Raw genomic sequence first — 13,551 nt, forward strand, 5'->3', positions numbered from 1 at the left:
TTTACAATATATACAACACTTATAAACTTCCACATTCATTGTACTGTATTGCACCATCTGTAATGTAAAATGTAAATTGTTAAGGCAGCAACCATTTGATTTTCTGGGGGGGGGGGGGGGGCTATGGTTTTTTTTTTCTTCTGAAAAACAAGTTATTTTTTTCGCGACAAGTCGAAAACAATTTTTTTCTTTCAATTTTAGCATTACATATAGTGGCAGCTGGGGGTGAAACAAACAATTTTTTTTCTCAGATAAAAAACAAATTATTTTTTTCTCCAAAAAATGGAAACAAACTTTTTTTTCCAAAAAACCATAGCCCCCCCCCCCCCCCCCCCCCCCCCAGAAAATCAAATGGTTGCTGCCTAAGACTTTATATCCATAATTCTGTGCAATCGTCATGCTTCTTTATATCTTACAATGATCAGAAATGTACTACTTTATAATATAATGGAATAAATGTATTACTTTATAATATAATGGAGGCAATAGTCAAAGGTATCAGGATTATAATTTAGTACGCCAGACGCGCGTTTCATCTACATAAGACTCATTAGTGACGCTCATATCAAAATATAAAGCAATAACATCAGACTTCTGTAATTAATTTAATAAACACATTTCAACATGCTTTAAATGCATTATCCTATTTAAGGCATGCCAGGAGAAATCGTTCGTTAATGACGAAATATCATGTTGAAAACTGGATCTCTTGTGTGTTAGCTTGCATAGACCTTGATCTTTAAAAGATTAAATGCTATATATAAGGACACAATTTCACAGACCCATTGCTTTCTATGTTAAAATCTGCATCTATAAGCGTTTATATGTATCTTTTGTGTCATAAGCTAAAATAAAGTAACAGTCATTTCATGTCAAAACTATACCTTATTCTGACTTGATCTGAAACATTCAGCACACCTTAATTGCGTATTAGGGCGAACGGGTTCCAGGAAGTGTGATAGAACAAAACAGGTACTTCTGATATTAAAAACAGGGCGAATATGTCCTCCTTTTTGATTTCATATATTTTCTTACTATGCAAAAAAACAAAAATCCACTGCCTTACATTAATACCAATTATGTCCAAATATTTTACTTATTGACACAGTTATCATCTGTGCATACAAACTATATTGTTTAAATTGCGTACTTCTTTCTTGCTTGTTATTTTAGACAGGGCCCCGCCCGAATAAGTAGTTTAATACCATAAGTGTTTGTAAAAAAGAGGTGACGTTGTGTATTTTAAAGCCTAAATGAAACGGAAACACAAAGACACAAATACCAACACATCAGAAGGGGCAAAATACAGTTTCCAAGCACCCCTGTTTTACATTCCATGAGCAGCACTATAGATGCCGCTAGTGTAGCAGTATCTGTTTATCCCTTCGAAACACCTTTACTCATCGTTGGTTTTGTTGTGCAGTTCATCTTGCTCAGTCTTTAGATTTTTTAATTGTGTTGTTGTTGTTTTTTTTTTGTGTGTTTGCTTTACAATTATACATGTTTTGTTTATTTTTCTTGACTTAAGATTTTAAATTGTCCCGGATTACTCTTTCGTAGTTTCTTTCCATGCACTTCTGCGGCTTGTACTACTCATTAGCAAAGAAATCGGTGAAAAAAATCGTTCATACTCCGGTGTTGGTGATTGAACTAAATGAACCACTCTTTCTAAACATGTATTCTTGTGGACAAATATTGACAATGTATACATAATTTCCGGATTATAAACAGAAGTAATTGTCCGTCATTGGGATTGTATAGAAACTAATTGATAAACGCGTGTCATCCTGTTAATAAAGGAATTGATTATTTCTCTAATTAATTGTATATTGTTAGCAGGGTTCTGAGTGTCCTGACGATTCCTCTGATGTAAACGATTATAATGTTTACTTGGTTCACGGAAAAATGTGTTTTAGATTAAAAGTGAAACGATGCCGTTTATAATTACAAATTAATTAAGTTTTAAATTAATTTACTGAGTATTTAGCTAGTTCATGAAGTCTTTTAGTATTTTTTTCAAACGCAATAGCAAACATCACAGTTTTCAATTCTTTCAGATATGCACTCTAGAGAAACAGTCAGCATGTCTATGACAATAGTTGCTGTTTTATGTAACAGTGTTGATGATATATACTCTCAAAGTTGCATATATATTGCGCTTTCCAAACTTTTTTTTTTATCATCAGCGTATATTTCAAATGTCTATTCATAAATGGTATAAGCATGGTCATCTCTTTCCCTCGTTCACTCTCTCAATCACTATCTGTTTCTTTGGTCAGAATATTGAACTATAGCAAACTTTGACATGAGCAAGCTGTTTAGTTGTCCTGTTTAGGTAGATTTAAAAGTTCTCTATAACCTCACTTTTCCGATCAATATAAGCTAATACAGACAGATATATATATATATATATATTCATATGAAACATATATGGTTATGCATCGAAGCATTAAAGGCAGGAATTATATAGCTTACTTTTTAACTCTTTTTCAGGTAATTGCATTGATGGATTTAATAACACAAAGCTTATGAAATACACTGTAAGTATATGTTTTCTTGTATGTATAATATATCTTAAACATAAATGGTATAAACTTCTAAATTTTATGAATATCAATGGATGCCGAATTATTGAATTGCAAAATTGAATTAAACTAAATAAGTTATCTGAATAAGCAATTTAAGATACAAAAATGTCACACAAGAATATATTGAAACATGTTTCGATTAATAATGCAATAACTTGTATTTCCGGTAACCTTTTTCCAAAAAACGTTTTCGGCTATTAAGGAAATATTTGGATACAATCTGAGTGTTAAGAGTTTTTTTTATTTAAAGTTGTTTTCAAGAGAGAAAAACATACAATGTATTTTCTTTCTGTGCTTTGTCAGTTTGTCAAACTAAGGATCAATAAGAAATATTTTTACATGGACAATTAGCTAGTGTCATCCTTCTTTGCATCTCCATAGATATGAGAAGATGAGGTATGAGTGGCAATGAGATGTAACTCTCCATTCGAGTAATAATTTGTAAAAGTAAACTATTATAGGTCAAAGTACAGGGTTTAACACGGAGCCTTGGCTCAAACCGAACAGCAAGCTATAAAGGGCCCCCAAAATTACTAGTGTTAAACCATTCAAACAGGAAAACCACCGGTCTAATCTATATAAAAAACAATAAACGATGAACACTTTAAACCACATCAACAAACGACAACCACTGAACATAAAGTTCCTGACTTGGATAGGTGCAAACAAATGCAGCAGGTAATAGGCGCCAACTTCACTCTACCTGAAACAATAGTGTAGCATCACAACATAGAAAGTCTGGGATGAAAACATTCAGGGACTGAATTTTATGCTCTCCCTTGAGACCATTTGCGAGTATGGTCTTGAGGAAACAATGAAAATATGTCGGAAGGGGACGATAAATGGCTGACCAGTGTTCAGAGAGAGCCATATCTCTTGCACGTTAAAGACACCCTTGTAGATTTCGAAAAAGAGCAGGCTAATGCCGCTACAAGACAGCACTCGCACCCGCAAAGTGGAAAGGGATTAATATAAGTTGCAAAACTTGTTTCTCAATCCACTATAAATAAATATGTCTAAACTTAACATAGAAAGACATAAATATAAACTTGTCAGAATCTGTTTCATTAGAACAAAACCATTTTTATATCGGAGAAAAATAACTGCAATCAATTTTTATTGGAAAAAATAATTGTAATCCTTTTATATGTGAGAAAAATAATTGTAATCGATTTATTTTACAGAAAATATTTGTAATCCTTTTATATATCGAAGAGAAAAAACAATTGCATTCTCATGTTTGCAGAAATAATGGCAAACACAGGGTATGAAAATAGAACAAGTCTTGAAAGTTATAGACCGTCCCCGGCATTTCTAAGATGCTGTCAATATATACCAGTGTACACACAAAAATCAACTTATATACATTGCTAAACATAAATAGTTGTTTCTTTAAATACAGATTACTTCAAGGGTAACATTATTCCCTTTAACATTCCTAATTATGCCAATAATATAAAACGTAAGGGGGTACCCAACACTTTTGCCATGGCTACATTACTTTTTATAAAATTTTGACAAATTTACAGGAAAAAGTTCAAAGGCTTATAATAATGTTAATCACTGAAAAGCTTGATTTCACTTTAAGTATGTGATTATAACGGAGAAAACTTAACTAATTTGTATTAATTTTAGTAAAAGGAAGAAAGCAAGGCTTACGGAGCACTTTTGATATCCGAGAGTGCAAATAATTTTATATCTTCCGGTAAGGCCACACATTTAATTCCTTCTTCGACGGACCCGCCCGCACCTATTTTTTTCAAAACAGAATTTTTTTATTTTTTTTATATTCCCGCTTCCCGCATCCGGAAATGTAATCATGTCCATTTCCCGCACCGTGTTTTTTTTTTTTTTTTTGTAAATATTATAAAAAGATATCAACATTTCAATTCAATTCAATTCAAAGCTTTATTTATAGTCGGCATGTTACATAACAAATAAACATAAGCTCTCTGAGCTTTTATAACCGACAAATGCATACATTTACATAACAAACATACACAATACAAATATTAAAACATAAAAGACATAGAACATACATTTCATGCACATTTAGGCTGCACTATTTAAATACTATATTCTATACATGCATAAGAATAAGCACTAAAAGCAAACATAAAAACTAAAGCACAGCATTCACAAATTATAAAAAGCTAAGCAAACATTCACAAAAAGCAGCACTATTATATTTCAAGCTGTAACATAAAATAAATAAAACTAAGCACATGCATTGCAATGGCATGAGTTGCCATTCCATGAGTTTATTAGACTCTTGAATTGGGTAAAAGATGTTTCAGTTCTAAAGTGGTTTGGCAACTCATTCCATAGTTTGGCAGCAGAATATCTGAAAGATTTCAAGCCATACCTTGTTGTTCTTACGTCAGGTATTTCAGCTAAATTTTGGTATCTGAAAGAATATTTTGTTTTTTTAATATTTATAAGATCATGGAGGTACACTGGATTTTCATGATTGACTGTTCTAAAGACCTCTATTGCCATGGTTCTTAGGTGTCTTACTTTAAGTGATGGCATTTTTGATGAGCCCTTTTGTACTAAAAGATGTTTTTTACAAAGAAATATATTATGACTTTAATATATTGACCCCTCATAAAAGGGATATTTACATTATAACATTAAGGGGTTGTTCCCAACCTGATTATGACTTAATGTAGATGGCGAATTGGCCCATTGTCAGTCACAAATACATAGACCAGATTTAATTATACAATTATTTCTTGGTGAACATGGTGAACAGGGAAAAAATACTTCATTGATTAAAGAAATGTCAAAGTACAAGTCATAAATTGAGTTTTAATATTGTCAAAACTTACTATTTTATGTTTACAAAAAAAAATATAATCGCTCGCCTTTACTTTTCCAGCTTCGCCTAAAAAAATTTCAAATTAAATATTTTTTTATTAAAACTTTCAAATGCTCGCCCCAATTGTTGAAGTCAAAAAATCCATAGAACAAGAAATTAAATTTGTGTGGCCTAATGTAGGAATATTCTCTATGCTACACATAAGTAGTCGATTCAAAGCTTCAAGCGGGAAGTAGTTGGTATATTAACGTCAAATAAAACTACATAGTTATATGAACACTATAAACATTAGATGTTGCATGCTTGCCATTGAGACAACTATGAGCATCCACCAATGTTCAGACTAAAGTCAAACAGCACAATAATTCACATACAGCATGCACACTTCAAAACTAAATACATCGTACAGTAATACGACATCACGCGTAGAAAATGGTGCACATATAAATACGTATAGCAATATTTTTAATATATCGCATACTTTTTGATAGCTAGTTTCATTCCGCACTTATCTATTACTGTGCTTTTGTCAATTGGTGTGATTTTAGGAATATACATTAGTCCACGTGGTCATTTAAGTAGTTCTCTGAACAGGTACCTTGGATGGAACATGTGAAAGAGGGACGAAAAATACCAAAGGGACAGCAATGTAAAAATGTTAAGATAAAAGCTCTTGCAACAACGCAGGGTCTCTTTACTAGGAAGCTCAGTGACTGTTGTAATGCATCTCCTAATGCACAAAACTCAATGAAACATTTCTGCAAAATCATGTCTACACGTTGCTGATGTCTTGAAGCGATTGTGGTGTAAGCAAAAATCATAAGATATGACTTGACTGTTTTAAAAATCCGGAATTGAATTAGCATAGACGCTATTGCTTTGATTGTTTTAATGAAAGCGTTTTTGATACTGTTAACTTTAAATCTTGATTACCTGTTTTAAAATTACTTTAAATCGTTTTATTTTTCTACAAAAGGTTTTCCCGTCGTCAGCGGAGTGGTTCAGTGAAAGTTAGCAACGACGCCTAATGAAGTAATCAAATCCCAGGCGACAATAAAGTAATATCGCTTGTATAGTTTATAACTTATTTTTTAAAAATAAAAGCATATCGTTATTCCCATGAGATCGTAGTTACATAATGTTAACTCGATCGAACCTAATAGAGGGCGGAACGTGATGAAATATATTATACCATATATATTATCGCCCATCTTATGAAAAAATTATGACATGAATCAGAAACTATTATTTGTGATGTCGTTTATCATAGTGTTCGATTTACAGAGTTTGATTCATGACTAAATATGAATTACATACATTTTGATAAGAAAACAACACTCGCGAAGTATTCCAATTTTAAATTAATAGTTTGTTTTCCATAAAAACTCGACACGTGCTCGTCTCAGTAGAAACAAACAGGAAACGTTATTAAATTGGTTATTTCATGGTTATAAAATAAAAATGTTATTATAAATATAATATTGGATGCTTTCTTCATAGTTTATAGGGTTGTAAAAGCTTTGGTCGACAGACTCGTGCGCACATTTGTATATGCACTTGGGCTTAGGTAAACGCTTTTAATTTCACATGAAATTGCAGAAAAAGCTTGCCATTCATTTCTGTATTTAATTAAATATTGGTTGTAGTGTTATACTTTAGAAGGTCAATATGGAGCATTCTTTTTTATACTGTTTTAACACGTTAAATGTGACCTTATTCTGTTATTCAATCATAGAGACCACAAACCTATTTCATTGATATCAGATAGACTTTAATGAAACAATATCACATAAACATATATACAGAGAAACTATAACAGTCAGATAGGGTTATCAGATTGTCTCGTGATTCAATCAAAGCCATATGTTTGTATCCGTTACAATAACATATATCTTATGACCATTAAAAATATATAAACTGTATATTTGGGGACTAAAACTAGGCCAATTGTCTCATTGTCTGACCAACATAAAACAGCAAACTCATCATTCTTCCTTTACAGAAAAAAAGTTTTGTAGCGGATATAAATAACCAACGCGTATTAGTCTGTATGAAAAGCCACATTAATAAAGACAGTCCGTCTCAGGAAACCACAGGAGTCATTACTCTAAATAGAAATTAAGTTCGTAATGATAATAACAGGAAGGCAGGTCACTTGTGTAACAAACACAAAACATGTTTTTGTGCGTCTGCCTCAAACTGTACGTAAGTCTCGTCTGTCGCAAACGGGTCGATTATCGTAATAGATAGTGACAACAATGGCGACAGACTTTCCTTTAGTATATAAACTAATACATAAACTCTGTCGATGAGCAGATAAAGCAGATGTCAATATAATTTTTATTTATAATTTAGTTTTATTGATTTCATTTGTAGAAAGGTAACAACGTGGTGTGTTCAAAGAGTTCAAAGTCATGTAGCGATTAGTACAATTTAAACTTTGTACTGAAGCAAAAAGATACAACAATGAAGCTGTGGGTCCTATCATATAGAATAGCAGTGAAAAGAAATAAAGAATAATAGTATTTGATCAGGGTCTCTAAATTTCCTGATTAAATTATATTATATATGACGTTAATTTCATCGATGAAAAGCATTCCACTGCGACATACGTAAGATGGAACCCGCACGCGCAGAGCAAAACGATCAGACGGTTGTAAATTTATTACCAGAACAGATTAATATCAACATTAATGAATATGATGAGGAAGAAAGCAATGAAAAATACGAAGAAGAGCAACCACCTGATGAAACAGAAAAACTGGTTAAAGAAGATGATCACGATGACATAAGTGTGCACGCGATTTTAGCAGACGATACGATAACCGAGGACAATGGTATAGTGAGGGATACATCAATGAAAAAAGATAATCCAAAGGTTGAAATAGAAGAAGAAGAATTTGAATCGAAAGAAAATCATGACGAAAACAAGAAAAAGAAATGTTGTTGTTGTGCTTGTTTGTGTTGTCATAGAAAACGTAACAGAAAAGGTACAAACATGTCAGAAAAAATGAAGAGTACACAAAACCGTGCAACGTCGTCGAGGTACCAAACCAGTCGTTGTAACCGGTGTTGTTACTGTTGCAAACGATTTCTAGCATTTCTATTCTCTCGTATTGGACTGTGTTCTTTGGTAGTGGCTTATGCGATCATGGGCGGATTTATATTTAAAGAAATTGAAGCACCAGAAGAGTTAATAATTCGTCATCAGGTGGAAAGTCAACGACAATCAAAAATAGCTAAATTATGGAATATAGCACAACTGCATAATATATTTAGTAAAGAAAATTGGACCATTGATGCAGAACGCCTTTTGTTAGAATTCCAGACAGAAATTTACATGGCAACAAAAGAGAAAGGATGGGATGGTAAAAAAGAAAAGGGAGAATTACAATGGACTTTCTCTAGCTCTTTGTTATACTCTATAACTGTTATAACTACTATAGGTGAGTAAAAGTAGTATTAGTGCCATAAATGGAAGTACCTGGAAAAAGGTTTATACATGTAACATGTATGTATCAATTTCATTGCTTAAATTTCGAAAATGTCCCATTTTACAAAACCAAAATACTGTTCGTTATGTTGTTTGTCGTTTGTTTCTTTGGGATTTTTGAGTGCTTTTTTTTTCATTGCAAACTGTAAAATCTTCAGTCCTTAAAAATACTCAAGGGAAAACACTTTCTAAAGTAATGCATCAATCATCTTATGATGATTGTATGTCTTGTGATTGTTAAAAAGAAGCATGTTGGAATATTATCCCTACCCCTGAAGCAAAAGACTATAGGGTTCAAGGATTATGTCCTGCTTTAATCATATGCAAGTCTAAAAGAGGATAAAGTAAATCGGGGAACCAATTCCTGATCAATTTAATTAAAGGAATACAATAATTGCTCAGTTGCTCAATAATACTCCCAGTTACTGAAAGCAAGTTCGACAATAGAACAATTGTAGCCTTTGTATGAGGTCGATACGAGCATATATCGTCATGTAATTTTAATATCAATTGAAGACGAAATCTGAGGTCGATATACTGTTCTTGTATTGACTCATTCAACGACTGTATTTGATATACTATCATTGTCAATATGCCTGAAGTGAAGCACAAACTCACTAAATTGGTTGTTATAATTGTGTCACATAGGGGTTTTTAGAATTCTATTTTTGGATATTTCAAAAATAACTATTCAAAATCACTTTCTATTTGTTGTTTCCGGTTTACCTAACGGACTTGTTATATAATAATCAAATTAATTACAGTATACAAAAACATTATATTTTCAGTTTAAAAATAAATCTTTTTTCCACTGAAAAAGATCGACCAGTACTATGCATAGTGCCGTAAGTGTTCACAACTGCACAGCTAATCACATTTAGTCCTGTTTCAGTTTATCACAAACAATAAATTTTTAAGCAGGAAGACAACATTGGAAGATCTTACAACAGTGTAAAATTGATAACTTACCTTTAAGAATATGTTTATTAAACGATCCGTTCGTTTACATAAATCGAATCTAAACCAACGAGCTCCGTAAACAACATCACGATGTGATATCCGATTTGAAATTAAAATTATTCAAAATGTTAAGTTCAGACAAAGTCATACAATCACACTACCGTTATCTTGAGTAAGTCAACGAGTTAATAAAGTTGTAAAGCACAAGGATCACAAGTATGATGGAATTGCATGAAAAAAGTAGAATATAAACACTTTGCATTGTTTTATTTTATGGTTGACGGTATCTACTGTTCAGTAATAAATGAAATTATATAATACGTTTCGCAAAGTTTAATTTCAAGTTAACATTTATTCAAGTAAGCCAATGCAAAGTGTACTGTATCTATTCACCGTTTGATTAAATATCTCATCTTTTCAGGTTATGGTAACACAGCACCAAAAACCAATTTAGGGCGTCTCATCACCATAATCTATGCTATTTTTGGAATACCTCTTACTTTATTGTGTTTAGCAAATCTCGGAAGCTCGATGGGCAACTGTTTCCGGTTTTTGTACAAACACTTTTGTAAAATAGTAATATGTTTGTGCTGTCCACAACAAGCCCAGTGGTATGCAAAACGACGATCAAAGAATCTCTCCAACATTCCAGAACTAGACATCAATAATCTCAACAAAAACGAAAATAAAGTCAAAGGCTTCAATGCCGGAAAAGAAGAACGAGTCCGTGTTCCGATCTTTGTTAGTTTATTATTGATAGGATCTTACATTTTAGCGGGGGCCGTGATATTTGCTACATGGGAAGACGATTGGGATTTATTAATCGGATCCTATTTTTGCTTCATAACATTGTCTACTATAGGGTTCGGTGATTTTGTTCCCGGATCAAACAGCGGATCCTTTGATAATCAGGAAAAGATGATAATATGTAGTGTATATCTTATATTTGGATTGTCTATGATTGCCATGTGTTTTAATTTGATGCAGGAAGAGGTTCGAGCAAAGTTCCGATGGTTGGGAGAAAAGATCGGTATTATTGAAAGTAATTAGTAAATACATCATGTGATAGTATTACTAAATAACTTGCAAATGGCGTTCTATTCCAGAAAGTAGGAAGTTTGCATACTAGAATTAACCGACTGAGTCACGTTTACAATGGTAAAAGCCTATCAGATGAGGTTATCTGCGATAAAAGATCATCAATCTTTCATTGTATTCTGACTTAATATAATTACCACACAGCATGGACAATAAAGTTTGCAATGATTTTATACCGCTCAGTATCATAAATGTACATGATGCCATGCGAAACCTTATAATCATATTCCAACACTTGTATTTTATGTTCCGTTACAAGTTCTTACTCACAAGATTGTACTCGATCAATGTCAAATTACAATATTCAAAACTTGAATAATGGTTCATTTAAACAAAAATGATATCGATATGTGTGAAATCCATGAGACAATTATGACGTCAAACGCAAATAAATGTCGTTGTAAATATTGAGTTATAATAATTACTCTAAAACAATGTAAGAGTAATTGTGAATCATGATATCTTATGTACATATGAGTACCAAGAGATGGAATGTTTGTGAATTGCATAGTGTTAAATCATGCCACACATAATACTGTAGGATTGACTTTCATTGAAATGGCTTAAAAAAAGGGAACAATAAATGAACGAAACCAATAACATATTGTTACCATTGAGGTAAAATTCCCAAATCAAAATCAAGCAATAATACATGTCAATACCAGGTATTTCATAGACCTACTCATTTTGGAACAAGTAAAAATAATTGGTCAAACTACATACAGCGTGTCGAATTTCGCTCCAGGTTTTTGTCAGACTCATGAATTTTATATATTATATATAATCATCAACTATCACAGTCATAAAGACAATAAAAGTATGCCTAAAAATACAAAAGCCAAAATCTGAAAAGCTCAGAACGTCCGTTATCAGACTATGGAAAGTGTGTGTAATGTGTAAATAACCGTCATAAGCTACAAGTGTCAACATTAAACATCATAACAAGAAACGTTATATACTGTATGTTACACAGTGTGATCGTAAAACTAGAAAGGCTTAATACGGTATGATATATACCAAAATAATATATAATCATTGGAAAGCATACTTCAGCCTGTCTTTTAGGTGAAACATCATAAATGGAAAGCATAATTCAGTATGATGTAAAGTGAAACTTCTTAATTCGAAAGGCTGTATTCACTTTTCAAGTGGACCATCATGACTGGAAACAACTTATAGGATATAACTAATCGAATATGCTCATCATATGACTATCGTAATCGGATGGGCTCATCATCGGACCATTTTAAACAGATATATTTATAATCATCAGGCCCTCTTATTCGAATAGATGCATCCACGGACACGACCAATCGGATATACTCATCATCAATCATCAATCAGGCCAATTTAATCGGACAGACTCATCACTGGACTATTCTTATTAGATATGATATATATCGGGCCCTCTTATTTGGATCGACTCATCAACGGGCACTGTCGATTTGATATACTCATCATCAGACCATTTTAATAGGATAGACGCATCATTCGGCCATCCTAATTGGATATACTCATCGTCATACACTCCTTAAGGAATGTAATCATCATCATCAGGCCATCTCAAGGAATGTGCTCATCAACAGGCCATCTTAATCAGATTAACTCATCATCGGACACCCCCAATCGAATATACTCATTATCAGGCCATTATAATTGGATATACTCATCATAAGATGAGCCCATCATTTAGCTTTATCGTCAGATAGGCTTATACAGCATCTGACAAATTGTTCGTTTAGTGTTAAACATGATTATTTTCAAACAACAAATTAGGATATGTTTATAAATATTCTTATCAATGTTACGATCTACAGACTGTGCAGTAATTCAAACAACTTGTGCATTTAATACCGAGTTTCCTTTTCGGTTCGGTATGAATATAAACACAATATTAATTAAAAAGTCTTAAATAAAACACATCTTTCAAAATGTATTATACTACAATATGCATACTTATTACAAGTAATTTCTCATTATATTTAGCTTTCTTTCTTTTATCATGTTTACTTCCTGAGAGTGTCAACAATCGAATGGGTTCCTTATATCTACATGTATTAACCTGATGGAAATAATGTATATAGATATAGGAAGATGTGGTGTGAGTGCCAATGAGACAACTCTCCATCCAAATAACAATTTAAAAAAAGGTAAACCATTATAGGTCAATGTACGGTCTTCAACACGGAGCCGTGGCTTACACCGAACAACAAGCTATAAAGGGCCCCAAAATTACTAGTGTAAGACCATTCAAACGGGAAAACCAACGGTTTAATCTATATAAAATTTAAAAAAAAAAAACGAGAAACGAGAAACACGTATAAATTACATAAACAAACGACAACTAATGTACATCAGATTCCTGACTTAGGACAGGTGCAAGCATTTGCAGCGGGATTAAACGTTTTAATGGATCCAAACCTTCTCGCTTTTTCTGAAACAATAGCATAACATCACAACATAGAAAAACACACATTAAAATATCAATTGGCAGGCTTAACTCAATCAAAAAACGTACATTAATACACTATAAACGAATAAATTCGATCTGCAATATCTGAATGCAAATGCACAGTTAATAAAATATTAGG

The 13,551-nt window shown here is 32.6% G+C and overlaps 1 protein-coding gene across 2 annotated transcripts in view; it reads left to right on the plus strand.

The window, feature by feature from the left end:
* The window catches only part of LOC143075278 (TWiK family of potassium channels protein 7-like), a 31,254-nt gene extending 18,313 nt beyond the window's left edge, over positions 1-12,941 (plus strand). Inside the window, exons 2-5 of one of the 2 annotated variants that reach the window (XM_076250653.1) lie at positions 2,494-2,540; positions 6,386-6,467; positions 7,786-8,855; positions 10,284-12,941. In XM_076250653.1, coding sequence (XP_076106768.1) covers positions 8,027-8,855; positions 10,284-10,912 — 1,458 coding nt within the window. In that variant the 5' untranslated portion in view covers positions 2,494-2,540; positions 6,386-6,467; positions 7,786-8,026 and the 3' untranslated portion in view covers positions 10,913-12,941. The remainder of the gene's footprint in view (positions 1-2,493; positions 2,541-6,385; positions 6,468-7,785; positions 8,856-10,283) is intronic. The other variant, XM_076250652.1, reaches the window with a different exon arrangement.
* Positions 12,942-13,551: the final 610 nt, after the last annotated feature.

The sequence above is a fragment of the Mytilus galloprovincialis genome, chromosome 5, assembly GCF_965363235.1.
Source record: "Mytilus galloprovincialis chromosome 5, xbMytGall1.hap1.1, whole genome shotgun sequence".
NCBI lineage: Eukaryota > Metazoa > Mollusca > Bivalvia > Mytilida > Mytilidae > Mytilus > Mytilus galloprovincialis.